The sequence below is a fragment of the Amblyraja radiata genome, chromosome 7 (assembly GCF_010909765.2).
Source record: "Amblyraja radiata isolate CabotCenter1 chromosome 7, sAmbRad1.1.pri, whole genome shotgun sequence".
Classification (NCBI taxonomy): Eukaryota; Metazoa; Chordata; class Chondrichthyes; order Rajiformes; family Rajidae; genus Amblyraja; species Amblyraja radiata.
The window spans coordinates 2,802,712-2,825,313 of NC_045962.1; the positions used below are offsets into that span (position 1 = coordinate 2,802,712).

At 39.0% G+C, this 22,602-nt stretch overlaps 1 protein-coding gene across 1 annotated transcript in view; it reads right to left on the reverse strand.

Moving 5' to 3' along the window:
- vps16 (VPS16 core subunit of CORVET and HOPS complexes) overlaps positions 1-22,602 on the reverse strand; it is a 65,972-nt gene that overhangs the window by 20,153 nt on the left and 23,217 nt on the right. The window contains exons 11-18 of the mRNA XM_033023558.1: positions 22,098-22,174; positions 19,256-19,387; positions 17,859-17,986; positions 15,050-15,085; positions 12,694-12,802; positions 11,128-11,262; positions 5,260-5,368; positions 166-263 (exon numbers count right to left, since the gene is read on the reverse strand). Of these exons, the coding sequence (XP_032879449.1) occupies positions 166-263; positions 5,260-5,368; positions 11,128-11,262; positions 12,694-12,802; positions 15,050-15,085; positions 17,859-17,986; positions 19,256-19,387; positions 22,098-22,174 (824 nt within the window). The remainder of the gene's footprint in view (positions 1-165; positions 264-5,259; positions 5,369-11,127; positions 11,263-12,693; positions 12,803-15,049; positions 15,086-17,858; positions 17,987-19,255; positions 19,388-22,097; positions 22,175-22,602) is intronic.

Genomic DNA, 22,602 nt, shown 5'->3' on the forward strand with positions numbered 1-22,602 from the left:
GGGAGCCGGTTACGGAAATGGGGCCGAAAACTACCCATGAATCTGCCCATGACCGTACTACGTCTTTTTCGTTGAGTGGACTATCTTGCTCGCTATGGGATCTTTGGTGCTGAACTCCCAGAAATTGCAAAACCTCTGCCATAGACAAACACCATTTGTCCGTACCTGACGGTAAAGACTCAATGCCACAGGCTGATTCTGTAGAGTCATAAAAAAATCTCCTCTGTTCATTTCATTTTTTAGATGTGCCACAACAGTATATACTGAAATGAAAACAGAAGGGAAGTGTCAACATTACAAGATCAAAGTTTAAAAACCCTAACACTCCTTACAATGTTATCCATTTTGGTTTAGAAAGATATTTGCTCAATTGTTAGTCATTATCACATTGCCCAATATAGACCGTGAAATTACTTCATTCAATTTCATAGGTGTAATGAGGTAAGAATCACAGCTACTTCACAGACATCACAATCTGATCCCACCTACTAATGAGATTGCAAATATCTTTAAAAACTGGATCAACCCAGGTGTTGGCAATTTCATATTTAAGTGATACTCAAGAGATTTGCGATATGTTCATGTGAAAGGTTTGCAAAGAAAACATGATAATCACCATGCCACAGAAGAAGGTTAAACAAATATATCAGAGACAGGTCTTCTTGACCCCAGATTAATTTTACCAATAAAATAAAGGGCAGCACAGTGGCGCAGCAGTAGAGTTGCTGCCTTGCAGTGCCGGAGACCTGGGTTAGATCCCGACTACGGGTGCTATCTGTACTTTCTCCTCATGACCACATAGAAAAATAGGTGAAATAGGCCATTCAGCCCTTCGAGCCATTCAATATTATCATGGCTGACCATCCAAAAACAGTACCCTGCTCCTGCTTTCCCCCCATATCTCTTGATTCTTCTCGCCCAAAGAGCTAAATCTAACTCTCTCTTGAAAACATCCAGCAAAGTGGCCTCCACCGCCTTCTGCGGCAGAGAATTCCACAGGTTCACGTAAGTTTTCACTGAGATCTTCGGTTTCCTCCCACACTCCAAAGATGTACAGGTTTGTAAGTTAATTGGCTTTGTATAAGTATAAAATTATCCCTAGTGTGTAAAGGAGAATATTCATGTGCGGGGATCGCTGGTCGGCGCGGACTCGGTGGGCCAAAAGGCCTGTTTCCACGCTGTATCTCCAAACTAAAACTAAACAAAATAAAACTAATAACAGATGAACATTCAAAAACATTGAGAAGCAATTGCTCTTTTTTGTCTAAAGGTGCCATGTTGCTGGTGACCCCATGAAGTGACTAGCTATTTGATTCCAGGATCAAAGGCAATTTTGGAGGTGTTCACACAAGAGATGAGAATGAAACTAAGCAGCAGAAATTATTCCAACACTGAGCAGCAAATTGTAGTTTGTTTTCCACACAACCTCTTACTTCACCCATCCCCACCTCCTCAACCACCCTGCACCATTAACCATTTTCTTCTTTCCCTACCTCAGGAATAAGCGATTTGGGTATTCCGACTGTGCATGCCCAGGTCATAGGTCACTAGCTGTAAAGTCTCGGTAACGATGGTGCTACATTGTGTGCAGGCTTGCGTTTTGTCCGGGGTCGGGGTCGAGACCAGCCCCGGCTCTACGTCACTGCGGGTGCTTTTGAGCTGCTGCTGGGCCGTCCCCATCCCCGGTGGCCCTGGGCTGGCGGGGGGCACCGGACTTGCAGCCGCTGGCTCCAGCTCGGCTCTGCCTGTCCTGCCGGGTTGGCCGACAGCCCTCCACCTCCACTCCCCTCCACTCAGTCAGACACCGAGATCCTGCTGAAGATGGGCAGCCGCCGGCTGGATGTAGGGATAGGTACGTCTTGTACTTGGGGTGGCGGCTGAGGGAACGTAGCTCAGCCAGGCCGTGGGCAAACTGGCACTTGTCGCCGTAGCGGCCCATCTGGTTCCTCTAGAGTTGGAGCGGGGTTGGGCAGGAGTTGGCTGTGGCTCTGTGGGTTCTACGTGCTGGCAGTGGGCTTGGAGGCTGGTGTGCCGTTGGTCCGGACGTCTCCAGCCACCCCCAGGCGGGAATGGGACACTCGAGTGGGACACACGGTCCAGTTGCGGTACAGCAGCGCTTGCGACGCCAGGGACACGGGTTCGATCCTGGCTGCAAATAAGGCGCGGTTCTGCGGATGAGAGCTGGTCCATTCTCCCCCCCCCCGGGTCTCCCACTGAAAAAAGACCACACAAAAAATCGTACCCAAACTATACTCACTGAATCTACAGCGCTTCGTTCGATTTTTATTTATAGCGTACGACCTTTGACAAATCCCATGATTGCTTGCGTTTTTCCGAATACCGAACTCGCTTATTCCTCATACACATCTGAAAAGCCTCAATTATTAGCCTTTTGGCAAGCTAACAGGATAAGTTTGAATCAGCCAGCTTCATTCAAACCCAAGTTTTACAATTGAAGAAGGGGCAGGCAGCTCTGATTCAACCAGCAACTGGAAAGCAACCATCATATACAGTGGCTTGCAAAAGTTTTCATACCCCTTGAACTTTTCCACATTTTGTCACGTTACAACCACAAACGTAAATGTATTTTATTGGGATTTTATGTGATAGACCAACACAAAGTGGTGCATAATTGTGAAGTGGAAGGAAAATGATACATGGTTTTCAAATTTTTTTACAAATAAAAAACTGAAAAGTGTGGCGTGCAAAAGTATTCAGCCCTCCCGAGTCAATACTTTGTAGAACCACCTTTCGCTGCAATTACAGCTGCAAGTCTTTTGGGGTATGTCTCTACCAGCTTTACACATCTAGAGACTGAAATTTTTGCCCATTCTTCTTTGCAAAATAGCTCAAGCTCAGTCAGATTGGATGGAGAGCGTCTGTGAACAGCAATTTTCAAGTCTTGCCAGAGATTCTCAATTGGATTTAGGTCTGGACTTTGACTGGGCCATTCTAACACATGAATATGCTTTGATCTAAACCATTCCATTGTAGCTCTGGCTGTATGTTTAGGGTCGTTGTCCTGCTGGAAGGTGAACCTCCGCCCCAGTCTCAAGTCTTTTGCAGACTCTAACAGGTTTTCTTCCAAGATTGCCCTGTATTTGGCTCCATCCATCTTCCCATCAACTCTGACCAGCTTCCCTGTCCCTGCTGAAGAAAAGCATCCCCACAGCATGATGCTGCCACCACCATGTTTCACAGTGGAGATGGTGTGTTCAGGGTGATGTGCAGTGTTAGTTTTCCGCCACACATAGCGTTTTGCATTTAGGCCAAAAACTTCAATTTTGGTCTCATCTGACCAGAGCACCTTCCTCCACATGTTTGCTGTGTCCCCCACATGGCTTGTGGCAAACTGCAAACGGGACTTCTTATGGCTTTTTTTCAACAATGGCTTTCTTCTTGCCACTCTTCCATAAAGGCCCGATTTGTGGAGTGCACGACTAATAGTTGTCCTGTGGACAGATTCTCCCACCTGAGCTGTGGATCTCTGCAGATCCTCCAGAGTTACCATGGGCCTCTTGGCTGCTTCTCTGATCAATGCTCTCCTTGCCCGGCCTGTCAGTTTAGGTGGACGGCCACGTCTTGGTAGGTTTGCAGTTGTGCCATACTCTTTCCATTTTCGGATGATGGATTGATCAGTGCTCCGTGAGATGTTCAAAGCTTGGGATATTTTTTTATAACCTAACACTGCTTTAAACTTCTCCACAACTTTATCCCTGACCTGTCTGGTGTGTTCCTTGGGCTTCATGATGCTGTTTGTTCACTAATGTTCTCTAACAAACCTCTGAGGCCTTCACAGAACAGCTGTATGTATACTGAGATTAGATTACACACAAGTGGACTCTATTTACTAATTAGGTGACTTCTGAAGGCAATTGGTTGCACTGGATTTTATTTAGGGGTATCAGAGTAAAGGGGGCTGAATACCTTTGCACGCCACACTTTTCAGTTTTTTATTTGTAAAAAAATTTGAAAACCATGTATCATTTTCCTTCAACTTCACAATTATGCGCCACTTTGTGTTGGTCTATCACACAAAATCCCAATAAAATACATTTACGTTTGTGGTTGTAACGTGACAAAATGTGGAAAAGTTCAAGGGGTATGAATACTTTTGCAAGCCACTGTATATATTACCAATGGCAATTAAACTTCTTCTATCATCTCATCCAAAGAGCCATAATCTGATCCGCCTAACAAATATCCATCATAATGGTTATGACTGACAGAGGTTCTATATGGACTTCCACACACGTTACGTGAAAGGCAAAAGGCTGCTCTCCTGCTGAACTCACCACAGACCTGGCGAGTGGTGATATTGCAAATAAAGGGTTCAGATTCACTCTGCTTCAGACCAGGAAGAATGGCATCTGAAGAGATTGCCAATCCTCATAAATGCATAAGTTGTATGAGCAGAATTAGGCCATTCAGCCCATCTAGTCTACTCCACCATTAAATCATGGCTGATCTATCTTTCCATCTCAACTCCATTCTCCGGCCTTCTCCCGACACGTGCTAATCAAGAATTGATCGATCTCTGCCTTAAAAATATCCAATGACTTGGCCTCCACATCCTTCTGTGGCAAAGAATTCCACAGATTCACCTCCCTCTGACTAAAGAAATTCCTCCTCGTCTATTTTCTAAAGGTATGTCCTTTTATTCTTGTGGATAATGTTAATGCACTTAGATGCTCTGCTTTTGTACCAGCCATGTTTTCTTTTCTTTTGTAATTTAATGTGCTTTTAATTAAACTAAATTGGATTTAAATAGTTTGTTTTCATTTTTTTCATTTTATTATTATGCCTCTGATCAGAAACATATTCTCAAATATCCAGATAGCCAGGCATCCACTCTGCATCATTTGATGCCTGTCAGGTGCAAAAGGCAGTGATGGAGGATGGGGGGGGGGGGGGGGGGGGGGAGAGGGGTATGTGCACGAAAGATGGGTCAGCTTGTTCAGTCCCCTCTGCTTGTGGCCAAGTGGGTACCATGAGCAGCAAACTGGGTTCAAAACAACTTGTCACAATAACATCCAACCATTCACTCTGCATGTTTCTCCCGTAGATATCAGTGGTTTTACCAGGGTGTGAGGCAATGAGGGAATACCAGGATATGAAGGAACTACTTCCCTCATATTTTAAGATTGACTACAGGAATTGTCAGGCATGAGAAAAACATTGAAAGAACAACGAGGAAAATAAACCAACATAATGCCTACCAACTTACATAACATTTCACTTACAGAACATTTCATTTACCTAAATCAGTGTCTCCACTTTCTATTGCTTTAAGTAGTGCCAGCTGACTTCTTTTCATCTTTAACAACAGGGGCACCTGCTCGCCAGACCTTGGTTCATACTCTAGAAGCTAGAACAAAACATAAATTATAAATACAATGGAAATCATGGCAACTCATTATAATCCATTGTTCAAGGTGTGGACTCTTATACATTGGCAAAATCAAAGATTGGCTGGGTGATCGTTTTGCTGAATACCTTCACCCAGACCGCCTGAACCTACCTGATCTCCTGGTTGCCAAATACCTTAATTCTCCTTCCCATTCCAACACTGACCTTTCTGTCCTAGGCTGCCTCCATTGTCAGAATGAGGCCAAAAGCAAATTGGAGGAACAGCATCTCATATTTCGCTTAGGCAGCTTACAACCCATCGGTATTAATCTTGATTTCTCTAACTTCCAAAGTAACCCCCGCATTCCCTCTTTCTCCATCCCTCTCCCACCCAGGTTGGACCAGCTTCAGTCGTCTCATTGTCTGGAAACGTCCTCACCTAGCACACCATATAACCATATAACAATTACAGCAGGGAAACAGGCCATCTCGGCCCTACAAGTCCGTGCCGAACGACTTTTTTCCCTTAGTCCCACCTGCCTGCACTCATACCATAACCCTCCATTCCCTTCTCATCCATATGCCTATCCAATTTATTTTTAAATGATACCAACGAACCTGCCGCCACCACTTCCACTGGAAGCTCATTCCACACCGCTACCACTCTCTGAGTAAAGAAGTTCCCCCTCATGTTACCCCTAAACTTCTGTCCCTTAATTCTGAAGTCATGTCCTCTTGTTTGAATCTTCCCTATTCTCAAAGGGAAAAGCTTGATCACATCAACTCTGTCTATCCCTCTCATCATTTTAAAGACCTCTATCAAGTCCCCCCTTAACCTTCTGCGCTCCAGAGAATAAAGACCTAACTTATTCAACCTATCTCTGTAACTTAGTTGTTGAAACCCAGGCAACATTCTAGTAAATCTCCTCTGTACTCTCTCTATTTTGTTGACATCCTTCCTATAATTGGGCGACCAAAATTGTACACCATACTCCAGATTTGGTCTCACCAATGCCTTGTACAATTTTAACATTACATCCCAGCTTCTATACTCAACAAAATTATTAACTTCCTGAACGTCAATTGTAATCCACTTATCACTACATAAAACATGTGCAAATAAAGTATAATAACAGTTAACAATGGCCTGTTATCTTTATCATCGTTAAGTCTTTGCATATCTTTCATTAATTTGTTCGATATCTCTCTCTCTATATCACTGTCTCAATATCTCGTTTCCCTTTCCCCTCAGTCTGATGATGTGTCTCGACCTGAAACCTCATCTATTCCTTTTCTCCAGAGATGCTGTCTGATCTGAGCTACTCCAGATTTGTATATCTATCTTCGGTTTAAACCAGCATCTGTAGTTCCTTCCTACACATGGCAAATTTATTTGGGGATTCTCTAAGTGCAGTTCCATGTTAAGTAACCAAACTGTACTTTTGGAAGTAAGTTACATCATATGGGATTTGCTGTTAAAATGACAGGGCCAACAATTTTACCACTTTACTTGTGAAAATTACACAGAACCTTGGTCAAGAGCAGATGTAGATGAGATACAAAATAATCAAAAGTCAATGTCTGAAATTTACCACTACTTTTGTCTGACTCATCTTGAAAATCAACTGATTCATGTAGTTGATCCCGTACTTGAATGGAAGACATGAATTAAATTTACCACATATTTATTTATTTAATTCTATGTAACATCACCATATAACCATATAACAATTACAGCACGGAAACAGGCCATCTCGGCCCTACAAGTCCGAGCTGAACAATTATTTACCCCTAGTCCTATCTACCTGCACTCAGACCATAACCCTCCATTCCTTTCCCATCACCATTAAGTTTTAATTACTGCTAAGTAATTCATTGAGATGTACGAGTTTACGAGTTCTGTTCCTTCATTTTTAACATCTTTTAATATTTAAATAACCAAACTAAAAAAGGCTGCATCAAGCCAAGCGTTATTTCTCCACTTTTCTTTCTTGTTTTTCTATACAAAATTTAATTACCTTGTTTAGACAATGCATTATTTCTTTATAATTAATTGTTTATTAAGATGGAGTTTCTTGCCATGTTCATGGTGTTTCAGATCCCTTTTGAGGACATTAACTGCTTTAAAAAATAAAAATGCTGAAAATATTTTATCTGTGGTATTTCAACTTCCTGTTCAAATGCTTCCTACAATTTCCCATTCATTATAAGTTGCTATGTATAAGTTTAATTTATTGTGCAATCATTTGTGGTATTATAACAGCTGTATTAGCTATCACCTGGATTTAACCATTGATCGATTTTTGATTGAATTTGAAGTGATCCATTTCAAAATTATGTTTCTGCTTCCCATTGTCATATTGATATAATTTATTATACTTTATTCCTTTGACATCTTTCCATATGTTATTGGACACAGTCACTGTAATTGGTCGCTGCTCCCATCACCACTTCAAAGTTTTTCTTCCTTTTCAATGAATGTAGACTGCATCACTGGCCCGCTGCAGCTCAGCATAGCTTCCTTCTTCATATAATCTCCAACTGTTGCTTGAATCAAGCTGTCTGTTTGTCTCCTCAGCATCTACACCACCTCTCTTGTATTCTTGCTATTGGGTACCAATCTCAAGTCCCTCACAATTTGAATTGTGCATAAGAAATCTGGCTTTTGTACCATTGCAGGCAGGTCGACTTGACTCTCAACTTGACCATATTTTATATTTATAATCACAATAGTTCAACAAAATTATTAACTTCCTGAACGTCAATTGTAATCCACTTACCACTACATAAAACATGTGCAAAACAGCATTTTTAAGGGCTTAACGCATCGGGTAGAATGGCTGTCACTGAATCTATTGACATCTCACTACCTACTGAAGCTTCTCTTAAATCAGTACTTGGTTAATGCCAGTTGTGCCACTTACTTTTGCCAGTTGCATGTAAAAAAGAATCAACTAGAAATGTATTTATGTAACTAAGATATATACATCATTATTTAAAGCAAATTTCCCCCCATTACTGAACAAACTACATAAGAATATTCAATACTGGAAAACACTTCCTATCTCAATGGTAGGCAAAATCAATGCCATAAAAATGATTTTTTTACCGCAAATATTATATCTTTTTCAGACAATTCCGATATATCTGGCAAAAAACTTTAAAAAAAAATTGGACTCTATTGTTAATGATTTTATCTGGGATTATAAGAATCATAGGATAAACAAAAGACACTTGTGTAAATCAAAAATAAATGGAGGCTTGGTTTTACCCAATTTTTTGTTTTATTTCTGGGCAGTTAACATTAAAAATATGAATTTCTGGTTGGAAGAAATAGATCATCAACCAGACTGGTTAAAAATGGAAAAGGAAGATTGTTTACCTTTTGATATCGGTTCGATATTATTTGCTACGTCTAAATTAAACAAAAAAATTTATAGGGAAAACCCTATAATATTTAGTGCTATACGAATTTGGAAACAATTAAAAAAGACATTAAAATTAGATAATTTATCACTTTTTCTTCCAATTGTGAATAATCCTTTGTTTAAGCCTTCATGGTTGGACGGGGGTTTTACACAATGGAAGAATTATGGAATTAAAAATATGGGACAACTTTACAAGGAAGGCACTTTTCTGACATTTCAGGAGTTGCAACAGACTTATGGACTTCGAGGAAATGATTATTTCAGATATCTTCAATTTAGAGATTATGTAAAATCGAACTCCCAAAATTTTCGAATTAGAAATTCAGAAATTCTTGATGAATGTTGGAACAAACATCCTAATACAGAAAAATTAATATCTTATATATATAATATCTTATTAGACAGTGACATTCATTCGACGGACTTACACAGACAAACATGGGAAAAAGAATTAAATCAAGTAATAACGAAAGATACTTGGGAAGAAAGTTTGCAACACATACATCAGTGTTCACTAAACGCCAGACATTCTCTAATACAATTTAAAGTAATACATAGGTTACATTATTCAAAAACAAAACTACATAAAATTTTTCAACATATCTCACCTATATGTGATAAATGTCAACATTTAGAAGCTACATTATCTCATATGTTTGCAAACTGTATAAAAATTAAAAAATTCTGGGTAAATATTTTTAGTATAATATCTAAAGTAACCAGCACACAATTGGACCCAGATCCAAAATTAATAATACTCGGAATATTAGAATTAAATTAAACACTTAGAACAACACAAAGAAACTTTATTGATTATAGTTTAATAACAGGAAAAAAATTAATTCTAAAATTTTGGAAAGGCCCTACGGCCCCCACAATCAAAATGTGGATTATAGAAATGACGGAGACCTTAAACGTGGAAAGAATCAGATTTTCCCTGTTGGACAAACAGGAATTATTCGTTGGAACATGGTCTCCTTTTATTGATTACTTAAAGGGTCAGAATGGTTCAGCACAGGAACCTGACTAGCACGCGGGCTAAAGAATGGATGAAATACTATACTCTGAAATGTACGAATATATCTCGAATGAAGTCTTTTTTATTTTAATAAATTTTTCCATTCTTCTTTAACTATCTTTTTCCTTTTTTTTTTTTTGTTTTTGTTTTTGTTTTTCTTCTCTTTCTTTTCTTTCTTTACTTCATCTATCTCTTTAGTTCTATCTAGTTTAAAAAAAAAAAAAAGCAAAAAGTATTGGAGACAATGTAATAATAATTGACAATATTATCAATTTAAAAATGTAAGACTGTAATGATGTAAATAGGTTATGTACCCATCTCCAATAAAAAAATATTAAAAAAAAAAAAAATCAGTACTTGGTTAATGCCAGTTGTGCCACTTACTTTTGCCAGTTGCATGTAAAAAAGAATCAACTAGAAATGTGAAATTTCACTCAAAGAGGCTTATTGATCATTTCTAGCAATCTATTTCTATTAAAGCTTTTTCCTTATAATCACTTTGACCCATACTTATATCTTTAATTAGAATTACACTTAAATCACGTTTAAGAAACAGTTAAACAGGTTCATGGATAGGACACGTTTGGAGGGATATGGACCAAATGCAGGCAGGTGGGACTAGTGCAGCTGGGACATGTTGACCAGTGTGGGCAAGTTGGGCTGAAGGGCCTGTTTCCACACTGTTTCACTCTATGACTCCACACTATTATACATTGTAATTACCAATGGTATTTACTCCTTTATCATATATTCAATAAAGAATTAAACTGTGAACAAGAGACTTGTATTCTGCCACACATGATTTTTCAAACTCATTCATACCCAGTGGGCTGCTTGCAAATGACATGACTGTTGAGAATACCGTTTGACCAAACCTAGCAAGGGCTTAGCTAAACTTGACAGGGCAAAGTTACATAGAATGAACCATGTATGGATAAAACCTAATAAGCAAACCATTCCTGGGAAAGAAAAGCAAATCACATGGATCAATGGATGCTGAGAAGTCATCTATTAACCATAATAATGTCTCATTGCTGACACTAGATTAAAAAATTACCTCAGTTTTGGTAATATTTTATCCAGATTACATTAATTTACAGAAAACAGATTTTATTTAAAGCTGCTCTTAGTTTCTTGACATTCATCATTGAAGATTAATCTCATCATTAAATACATTTTTACATGTTTAAAATCAATGCTTCTTCATGCAAGTCCTGCAGTTTGCTCTCAAAGAAAACACACTATTATACAAGAAGATTGAAATTGAGCGGAGTTCTCCATTAGAAGTTTTATTACAATTTAAAGTAAACAATAGTGCTGAATTTCACTTGCCTTTATCGCTAGCTCTGTTCTGCCACAATCATAAGCTTTGGCAGCAATCTCAGAATAAGAAATGCCAGGAGTGTCCCCAAGTTTGTGGTTGATTGCTCGAGCAATGCTATCATCAGGTTCTTCCTTCTGTTGTACCTGTGGATTATAGAAGGTAATTGATGCTAAGAAGAAACTTCTATGCCTTTTTATTTTCAAGGAGGAACAGTTGCAGGGCTATGGGAAACTGCAGGCGAGTGATGCTAATTTTAAATCTCTGCCAAAGAGCTGGTGAAAGCACACTGGACTGAATGGCCCAATTCTGCCCTGCGAGTCCACAAAGAGGTCTACTTGAAGCACTAGAGGCCAAACGCTTAGTTCTCTCCTCCGTCCCAGTACTCCCATCCTTGTCAGATTCAGTATCAATACAGTGTTCTTATCTTGCCTACAGTTCTGAAACAAACACAGGGTGGTAAGGAATGAAAATAAAGCAGCAGAAGAATTATAAAATGATGGAAGTACTACCAGAATCTCACTAAATTGCATGCATCCTTTCCAGTGAAGTCACACTTAAAAATACTCCACTAACTACAAGGGCAGATCTAATTGGTTGCAAGGTGTCTCTTCTTCTTGAGAAGGTGAACGTATGAACAGTCAGGGACACTTGCAAAGGCTTAGGGGAAAGGGGGGGGGGGAAAAAAGGAGAAAAAAAAATCACCTTCAAAACCTGAAAGGGTCACATGGGAATCTTCCAATTATAGCACTAATTATCCTGGATTTCTCTCTCTGGAGGCTTTTCCTCATAATTTCTTCTCTCTAAAGATTTTATAGGTTTCAAGCCAGATCACACGTGTTGTGCTGAATAAGACATCACATCTGTGGGGGGCAGGGTGGATGCAGCTTATTATTTCCTGTCATTTCCTTATTTTCCCATGTTACTGGCATGAAAAAAAATTTTCAGCTCTAGTCTAGCCCAACAATAGAAGAATATGTCCAAATTCAAGGCATGCCAAAAAAAAAAAATCAAAACTCCTGGACTCAACATAATTGGTGACAGGGAATTTCAAATAAAATCGTGGAAATCCAAAATAAGAATTGAAAACACAGATGCACAGATGCGAAAACACAGATGCAACCTGACCTGCTGAGCTTTTCCTGAATTTTCTATTTTTATTAATGAGGAAAATGATATTTAGGTACCCGAGTCAGTCTCACAGGATCTCAGCCCACCCTACTGATATCTACTGGTATGCGCTGAATGGGCAGATTTCAGCCTGAGCAAAAGTGGGAATAGTTTAAAAACAAGCACAGAATTAGCCAGTTGTACTCTTGATCACTTGATTACTCTTGAGGACATTGTGCATGTCCTCATGCACAATGAGCAATGTGGTCCTGGCTATCAATTATCCCAATGGTTAGATATCTACTGATGTTGTCTATCCAAGACAAGGCAAGAAAAATGACCGAAGTATGAGGGATATGCTATGCATGAGATGGGGTAAGAGGAAAAAATAGACATTTTAATTTAATTGAAGGATGATTACGGAAGATTATTTTTTTTCAACAGGTAAATAAAAATGAGTCGTTTACCTTATAACAAGCCCAATGAGCCAATATCCGACTTGCTCCTTGAAATTCCGATATTTTCATATACTCACAAATCTTTATTGCCAGCGGATACAATTTACGTAAAATTAATCTGAAGAGATAAGGGAAATAAACAGGGATTGAAACAATTCAGAATGGATAAGAATGGAGAAAGAGGATTGTTCTCCCTGTGATATAGGAGCAGTTCTCTTCTCCCCGATAAAATTGAATAACACAATATATAAGAATAACCCAATTATCCATAATACAATAAGAATTTGGAAACAAATAAAATTTACTTTAAAATTAAGAAATCTATCAGTGTTAACGCCAATAGTGAATAATCCTTCATTTAAACCATCCCTTATTGATAAAACATACAAACAATGGGAAAGAATGGGAATTAAAAGGGTAGGCAACATGTATGAAATTGTTATCATTCCAACAATTAAAATTAAAGTTTAAGCTGAATAACAACCAATACTTTAAATATCTCCAGATTTGTGATTTTATGAAGAAATATATATAAAGACATCAAACTATAATTTTAGGCCCACTGGAAGAAGCAATGAATATTAAGGCTGACTCACAGAAATTAATGCCATATCTATATAATAGTATCTTAAATAGAGAACTACCATCAACAGAGGCACTTAGAGAAGACTGGGAACGAGAATTAATGATAAAAATCACGAAAGAAACATGGGAAAAGTATTTGATATATATACATAAATGTTCGATTAATGTAAGACTCAACTTAATTCAATTCAAAATTCTACATAGATTATATTATTCAAAAACTAGACTGAATAAATTTTATCCAAATATTTCTCCCATTTGCGACAAATGTCTACCTCAAAATGCCAATATAACACATAAAACTTTCCTGCATAAACCTTTATAAATTTTGGTGCGATATTTTTGATATATTCACAGAATTATTCAAGATAAAAATGGAGCCCAACACTGAAATGATTATACTTGGAGTAACGGGAGACGGAAACAAATTAAACACATTTCAAAATTCATTTTTTAATTACTCATTACATTAATTTAAAACTCATACTCAAATTTTGCAAAAATACACCCATACCAACACTTAAAATGTGGATTATAAATAGGTTGGACACAGCACATCTTGAAGAAATGAGACTCCTCCTAATAGATAAACCAGACCAATTCTTAACGAGTTGGTCTCCATTTATTGACTTCTTGGATGCATGTGGTGCAACAGAATCGTAAAAACCAAGTGTGTCAGGTCTGGGTGAAAGATGGTCAAGAATACAAATACTCATCTCCTATCTCCTATTTGCTACTCTCTCTTGCTCTTTTTTCTTTCTTACTTTTCTTCCTCACTCTCTCTTTCTCTTTTTACACACACTACACGTTTTGCTACTCTCTATTATTTTTCTCGCTCTCATTTCTTTAAAAAAATTTTTTTTTAAAGTGTACATATATTTGGCACCTGAAAAAAAGTACCACTGTATTGTACTTCTAATAAACATGTTTTAAATAAATAAATAAACAATTCATTCATGACACTTGCTCAATTAGGTAAATTACAAGTTAACACTTAAAATTATATATTGATGGAGGGACCAAATGCAGACCAAATCAGAGAGTGGCAGTGCTATATAAAATGTAAGGGAGTCAAAGATTAGTGCAGGAAAATTGTAATGGGGCAAAAGATCACTCTTGATTTCACTGAATGATGAAGCAAGCACTAAAAACTGTATACACTACCCCTGCTTCTGTTTAATATGTTCTTATGCATAATATTAGTTTAGTTTAGAGATACAGCATGGAAACAGCCCCTTAGGGTCTGTACCAAGTCCCTGCAGACCAGTGATCCCCACACACTAACACTATCCTATATACTACGGACAACTTATCATTTTATCGAAGCCGATTAACCTACAAACCTTTACATATTTGGAATGTGGGAGGAAGCCAGAGCACCCGGAGAAAACCCATGTGGTCATAGTGAGAACGTACAAACTCCATCCAGACAGCACCCATAGTCAGGATTGAACCCAGGACTCTGGCGCTATAGGGCAGCAACTCTACCTACCACTCTTGTCAAATATTGTCAAAGAATAATTGTATGGCAGGTTTCTGGTTAACTCCATCACTTCAGAAGAAATATTAGAAAGATGATATTAGACAGTATTAGAGAGACAAAATATCAGGAAAATCTAAGAACATTATCAAAGAGCACACTCACATAGTTCAGCATTGGCTCATTAGCATTAGAAGAGAGCTCGGATCAAATCAGTTACTATTTGAGTAATATTTAAAACAAAAAGAGGCAACTCTATTCCTTATTGCATCTTGAAAAAAAATTAAAGAAACAACTTACCTATCGATTAGAATTTCAATAGTGAGTTGTTTATATCTAAAATGCAAGTCAAAGATCAATTTAAAAATAATCATAGAAACATAGATTCAAGATTCAAAAGTGCTTATTTTCTTGAATATGCAATAAAAGCCCAACTACAGGGACTCTAAACTATCTGAGACACAAACTAATTAAATACTAGGATATACAATGTTCTTTTTCAAAGTCCCAAATTCAGACAGAACGGGCATAAATAAATGAGTATGATGCTATACAGCTGTAGTTCTGTTTTATCACTCAATAGACATACCAAATACCAGCAATGTTAGGTAGACACAAAATGCTGGAGTAACTCAGCAGGGGGACAGGCAGCATCTCTGGAGAGAAGAAATGGGCGACGTTTCGGGTCGAGACCCTTCTTCAGACCAGCAATATCAGCATGTGTTAATATGGCCTTTGATACATTATATTATTGGCATAGGGCCAGTTGTTGAAATTTCATGTGACTTGAAGAAAGAGCTATGGTAATGATCCAATTGTTTGTTGGATTAAAAGTTCTCATCACTCTATGTTTGATGCCATCTTAATTATTCGTAAGGTCTTCAAATTATCAGATTTGTTTTGGTTTGTACCTGTTGTTGGATTCAGCATTCAACAAAATATTATTTCCCCTTAATAATTTTTGTCTGAACTGAATATTTTACAGGATGTTGCTTCTTCATGGGATGGAATCAGTAAACAATACTGCTAGAGACACAGGAAATGACAGAAGTTGGAATCTGGAGCAAAACACACGGTGCACCATCTGTTGTGGGAATTTGCTATGTTCCAGATTGGCATCCTTCTTCAGACTGATGGAGATGGGGAAGAAAGCTGGAGGAGAGAGGTAGGGATGGGGCCAAGTCTGGCAAGTGATGGGTGGATACAGGTGAATGGAGGTGATTGGTAGATGGATGAAGTAAGTGACAAAGGCTAGAGATGAAAAGGATAAAAAAGGGTGTCAGATGAGGAGAGAAGAGGGGGTATGAAATGCAAATCCGGACAGAAGGATATGGGTGGAAGGGGATGTGGGAAGGGGCTAGAATTAAAATATGGGACTGATGGATGGGAGATGAGTGTGGCGGAGCAGGATACAAAAGCAGAGCTATAAGGGCGTGGGAGAAATGTGTACGCATGATGGCGATGGGGGTTGTTATTTGAAATTGGATCATTCAATATGACACTGTTGGGCTGTAAGCTCTTCCAGTGGAATACTAGGTGCGATTCTTCCAATCTGCATGTGGCCTTACTCTGACAAAGAAGGAGGCCGAGGATAGATAGCTCAGTGCGGCAATGGGAAGGGGTTAAAATGGTCAGCAAACTGAAGCTCCAGCAGGTCTTTGAAAGTCACTAGCTGAAAATCAATCTTCAAGTGGCAAATTGCCCTTATTTTTGCCACAGAAGTGTTGGGTGAAACTATCGCCTCGTGTATAATTGGTCTCGCTGATGTGCAGGGGGAATATTGGGAGCACCAAATGCAATAGATGAGGTTAGAAGAGGTGTCCCCCATTGAAATGTGTAGGAAGGAACTGCAGATGCTGGTTTGAACACCTCCGCTCAGTTTGCCTAAACCTACCTGATCTCCCGCTAAACACTTCAACTCCCCCTCATTGGAGGCAAATTGGAGGAACAGCACCTCATATTTTGCTTGGGTAGCTTACACCCCAGTGGTATGAACATTGACTTCTCCAACTTCAAATAGCCCTTGCTTTCCCTCACTCCATCCCTCCCCCTTCCCAGTTCTCCAACCATTCTGACTGTCCTCCTGATTACATTGTAGGGTTTGAAGAAGGGTTTCGGCCCGAAACGTTGCCTATTTCCTTCGCTCCATAGATGCTGCTGCACCCGCTGAGTTTCCCCAGCAATTTTGTGTACCTTACATTGTATCTCTGTTTGCTTTGGTGTCACCTTCTCCGAGCTAACAATGGTTGATTCTACATTTTTCTTAATCTGCATCTCTTTTGATCTCTTACACTTCCTTATTTCTGTAACTGTCTAGACCTGAAACGTCTCCCATTCCTTCTATCCAGAGATGTTGCCTGTCCCGCTGAGTTACTCCAGCAATTTGTGTCTGCCCCTAATATGAAGTGGTTTCACCTGAAATAGCTACAGGAGTCCCTGGATGGAAGAGAGAGAAGGGGCGTGGGGACAAGTGTCACATCTCCTGCGGTTGTAAAGCAAAGTCCCCGAGGAGAAGATGGATTGAGTGGGAAGGTTAACAAATAATATTGCTGCTGCTACTAATTAGTGTGAAGAAGAGTCCTAACCCAAAAAAATGGCTGTTCATTTTCCTTCACAGATGTTGCCTCACTTGCTGAGTTGAGTCCTCCAGCACTATTTTATATACTGAGCTGTCTCCTGGTTTATTTTATTTTCAATTTTCCATGCATTTTGAACTTCAAAATAAACAAAAATGTCCATTATTAACAACAGTAAACTTGAAGGATATCTTGCACTGAAACCACTGAAATAACGGAAGAAATTAATGCATTCAACTGCAAATAATTAAAAATGTTGTGTTAGATATAGCTCTTAGGGCTAACAAAATCAAGGGATATAGGGAGAAAGCAGTAACGGGGTACTGATTTAGGATGATCAGCCATGATCATATTGAATGGCTGTGCTGGCTCGAAGGGCCGAATGGCCTACATTCTGCACCTATTTTCTATATTTCTAAAATAAATTCTAGTTGCAATTTCTGCAGCTCTAAATTCGCACAAACAGTTACAAGAGTCTTTTCTGAAGAGTTTTGCGACAGAACGAACCTGACCCAAATTACATGCAAGGATACTGAGGATAACTGAGGGGGATGCCAACAGCATAGTCACGAATGGCGTTCAACACCCGTAGATCTCGAGCCATCTTCACAAATGTATCTGGAGGAAAGTTGCTGATAAAGCATTTACCAAAAGAGGCTGCCTGTGTCCAAAGTAAACAGAAGGTCAATACATATTGTACATTTGCTGTGATTTTATTTAATTTCATTTTCTGAATAAAAAATAAATGCAACAGGTGGCCATGACGATACATAACTTAACTAAATCTGTTGTGAAACAGACCCCGTGAGTTTTATAAATCCTAATCATCCTTATTGTCATTATTTTTGATATTGAAAAGGAGCAATTATTTCATTTTTTAGATGTTAATAGGAAAGCCAAAATGGGAGAAATTGTTGAACAGCTCATGATGTTTAAGGAGCAATAAATATTTTAGTCTGCAACATTAATTGCTATTAAGGGAAGATCGTAGCTCTGCTCTGCTTATTTATTTATCCATTTGTTGCCACGCTATCTTGAATTCCTCAAGCTAATATCTGAAAAGTAATTGTTTATCCAAAGCAAAATCATCATTGCCTCAATTAGGGGCGGCACGGTGGCGCAGCAGTAGAGTTGCTGACTTACAGCGCCCGAGGCCTGGGTTCAATCCCGATTACAGGTGCTGTCTGTACTGAGTTTGTACCTTCTCCCTGTGGCCATGTGGGTTTTCTCTGGGTGCTCCGGCTTCCTCCCACATTCCAAGAACGTGCAGGTTTGCAGGTTAATTGTCCCTAGTGTGTAGGATAGAACTAGTGTACGTGGTGATCATTAGTCCGTTTCCACACTGTATTTCTAAACTAAACTACATTTCCAAATGTGTGTGTGTTACGTTATTAGAGGAATACAACAGTAAAATAAAGTTTGGAATAAAGCTTAAAGGAATCCGAACATTTTATGGAATCCTTGTGTAAATTAACCAGCTTATTCCGGTTTTTTTCACAACCAGTACTTTTGCCAACATGTACATCAATACCACTGTTTTTAATTTACACATCAACATTTTAAAATCAACATTATACATTTGGTTTGGAAGACTCCTAAAAGAACAAGAGATTTTAAAGTTCACAACTATCAACTGCTTGAAGTGTTAATGGTATTTCTGGAAAGTTTATTCGGCTGAATAATAAGGTTCTCATTAGACCCATTCCTTTATTCAGACATGAACTCATACTTTGTTCAATTATGAAATTAGTTGGGAATAACTTTCATCAAAATGAATTATATTAAATAATAATCTGTCGTACACTGAAAGCATTCATTGGTTTTAAGGTGCATTAAAGTGGTGGAGATGTATTTTACAAAGGACATGAAGATTTCCTTGCTCTTTGGTGCTGTGTTCCAAGCACGAGAGGTATATACAGTTGAATCTTACCCTCAGCAAGGCCTTCTGCATCTGGGGTTCATACTCATTGCCTGCCGCCTCAATGCATTGCTCCACAGCCTCATACAAGAGGTTTTGTTCCTTTATCTCTCGTAAATATTCATCAGCTTTCTGGCTCTCTTTCTGTGAGTAGAAATGAAGATTGCATTATAATCTAACAGGCAAAGTTATGTATATGGTCTCCAAAATGATTTCATGTGGTTATTCACGTGCCAAAATATAGATGTCATTTTTTTTCCATGATTGGAACAATAAAACCCAAATAATATTAGACAACCTTTCAGAATTAAATTTCATTAATTGAACGGGTTCTGTAAAAAAAAAATGGCAGAATGTTCCAAAGGTGATCAGTACTGCTTTGAATCAGTGGACTGAGCCATGTTCAAGGATTCATCAGTGGATCTGAATGAATACGGCACAGTCGGTATTGACTTCATAGAGAAATGTATAGGTATGAACTTACAAAAAAAAATTCCCAGTTTTCCCGAACACAAAACCACGAAACGGAAGACTTATAATCTGCGGAGGTCTACATCTGTAGCATGTAGGACTGGTAATCCAGATTCATACAAGAGGTCCAGGTATAACCATGTGAAGGCCATCATGGGAATGAAGAGACAAGTCTGGACTAAGTGGACTCACAGAGGGATGCTTGACAGTTGTGGCAGGGATTGCACGCTATCACTTTCTTCAAAGCAAAACCAGGGTAGCATACGCGACCACAACGCACTACTTCCAGGTGAGAATGCCTTTATGCTCGTTTTAAAGGTAGAACAATGACACATATACACAACCCCCTACAGACTATGCCAACCTTGTGATCTCAGTCTCCGAGGGTGAATTCACACACACAGTCCAGCTCACAAGGCGTATATGGCCGAGTGATAAAGATCCATGCAGACCGACTGGCTACTCGGGGTACACAAGGACATCTTCAACTTATCTCTGCAGTTGGAGCCTCCCACCTGCTTCAATAGGACACATCATCACAGTCCCCAAGAAGTGCGTGATGACCTGCCTTAATGAGCACCGTCCAGTAGTACTTTCATCCACAGGCTGGTTATGGGGCAAATCAAATCTTGCCTCAGAAATGACTTCAATTTGCCTATTATCACAACAGGTCAATAGCAGACGCCATCTCTCCGGCTCTCCATTCTCTCTAGCTCTCCATTCTGCTCTGGACCATCTGGATAACAGGATCGCACAAGTCAGGAAGGAACTGCAGATGCTGATTTACACCAGAGTAAGACACAAAATGCTGGAGTAACTCAGTGGGACAGGCAGCATCTCTGGAGAGAAGGAACGGGTGACTTGACTTGTTAAGTATCCAAGAGACTTCCCTCTGGCACAATGCCCTGAAGTTAATTAAGTACCTACACTTCTAAACCACCTCTTGTGCCCACAATCTGAACACAAGGAACATAAAAGAGATTTGGAAAATGAAGCAGCAAAACGGAGAATCAGCATTGAAGGAGATGTTGGCCATTTGGCTTTTCTTATGCAGTATATTATATTTCATGGAAATAATCATTTGTGCACAATTTAGGATTACCACATTGACTTCCCAGGCTATGAGCTGGAACACCAGGGAAAGGTTATGTGCATTTATGGAGCGATGGAGGTTCTGCTCAAAATGATTGGCCTTCATTATTATTTTACCCGTAGGTTACGAGTGAAATAATAATGGAGTTTCTATTGCACACTGAATTAGTGGAAACTTCAGACACGGCCTAGATTTATAATCATAATTTAATTGCATTTAAATTTGAGGAAACTGTGGTAAATGGTAACATGAAAATTTATGAACATTTGTAAAAGAATCAACAAGTCTCGTGAGATGGCAAGGACAATGGAAATAGTGCTAAATTCATATTTAGAAGGGATTTTGATGCTTAATGGTAACATAATTCAATGATCACATTGAATGACAGTGCTGACTCGAAGGCCTACTCCTGCACCTATTGTCTATAATATTTTTGTAGACATTAATGACTCATCGAGATTATAAATGATTCCAAAGTATTGAAGTTAAAAGGGAAGTATTGCAAGATAACATAGAAACATAGAAAATAGGTGCAGGAGTAGGCCATTCGGCCCTTCGAGCCTGCACCGCCATTCGATATGATCATGGCTGATCATCCAACTCAGTATCCCATCCTTGCCTTCTCTCCATACCCCCTGATCCCTTTAGCCACAAGGGCCACATCTAACTCCCTCTTAAATATAACCAATGAACTGGCCTCAACTACCTTCTGTGGCAGAGAATTCCACAGATTCACCACTCTGTGTGAAAAATGTAAAAAAACAAACATTGCGCAGACTGTGAGAGTAGGTGGACGAATGGCAATAGAGTGCACTGCAACAGAATATAAAATGTGAACTCGTGGAAATGGCCAGAGCAAGGAAAGCTTACAAAAGCAGTTTTGATTCTTAATAGCAATTATGAACTCTAAATATAAATAGAGATCTCTAATAGGTGGGAGCACAGAAAGAGAGTAAAAAAAAGACAGGAGATATTTCAGAATGGCGTGCGCGAAATATGATGTGAAACCAAAGGAGAGATGACCAAGAGTTAGATCATGGAGGAGAATCCTGAAGATCGTAAATCTGTAGCACTGAGATGGGGAGAAATTAGGTCACAAAAGGATTTAAACAAAATTAAAGATGAGTGACAAGGCTGGTCATAAAGGATTTAATCTATTTGCAGAAGATGGAGGATGAAGCACGTTATTTGCCCTAACTTCGATCATCAACATTAAATTATTCTAAATTCTGATTAAGAAACAATTATTCTAAATATAAAACTGATGGAAAGACTAAGAGCAATATATACCTCATATTCTTTATGAGCTTCCAGCAGTAGTGCGCCAGGTGCCATGGATGCAATTTTAAAAATATCTTGGCAGGCAGCTGAAAACAAAGTAAATCAATAATGACTAAAAGCTCACAAAATCACATTGCTTGCACCACTAAATTAGATTAAAAAAATAGTTGATACAAGGAACAGCAGATGCTGATTTACAAAAAACCCCACAAAGTGCTGGAGTAACTCAGCGATCGGGCAGCATCTCTAGAGAACATAAACAGGTGATGTTTGGGGTCAGAACCCTTCTTCAGGCTGATTGTGCTGGTGATGGGGCAGGGGAGGGGAGAAAGTTGGAAGAAAGGAGAATACAAAGCCTGGAAGTGGATAGATGCGAGGAATATTTTTGATAGGTAAAGGCCGGAGATTAAAAGACAAAAGGTGTGAGATATGCATAAAACAGGTGTAAATTGTGACGCCAAGGGAGAAAAGTGTAGGTGGAAGGGCCAGGTGAAGGCCAGAAATGGGAGCAAGT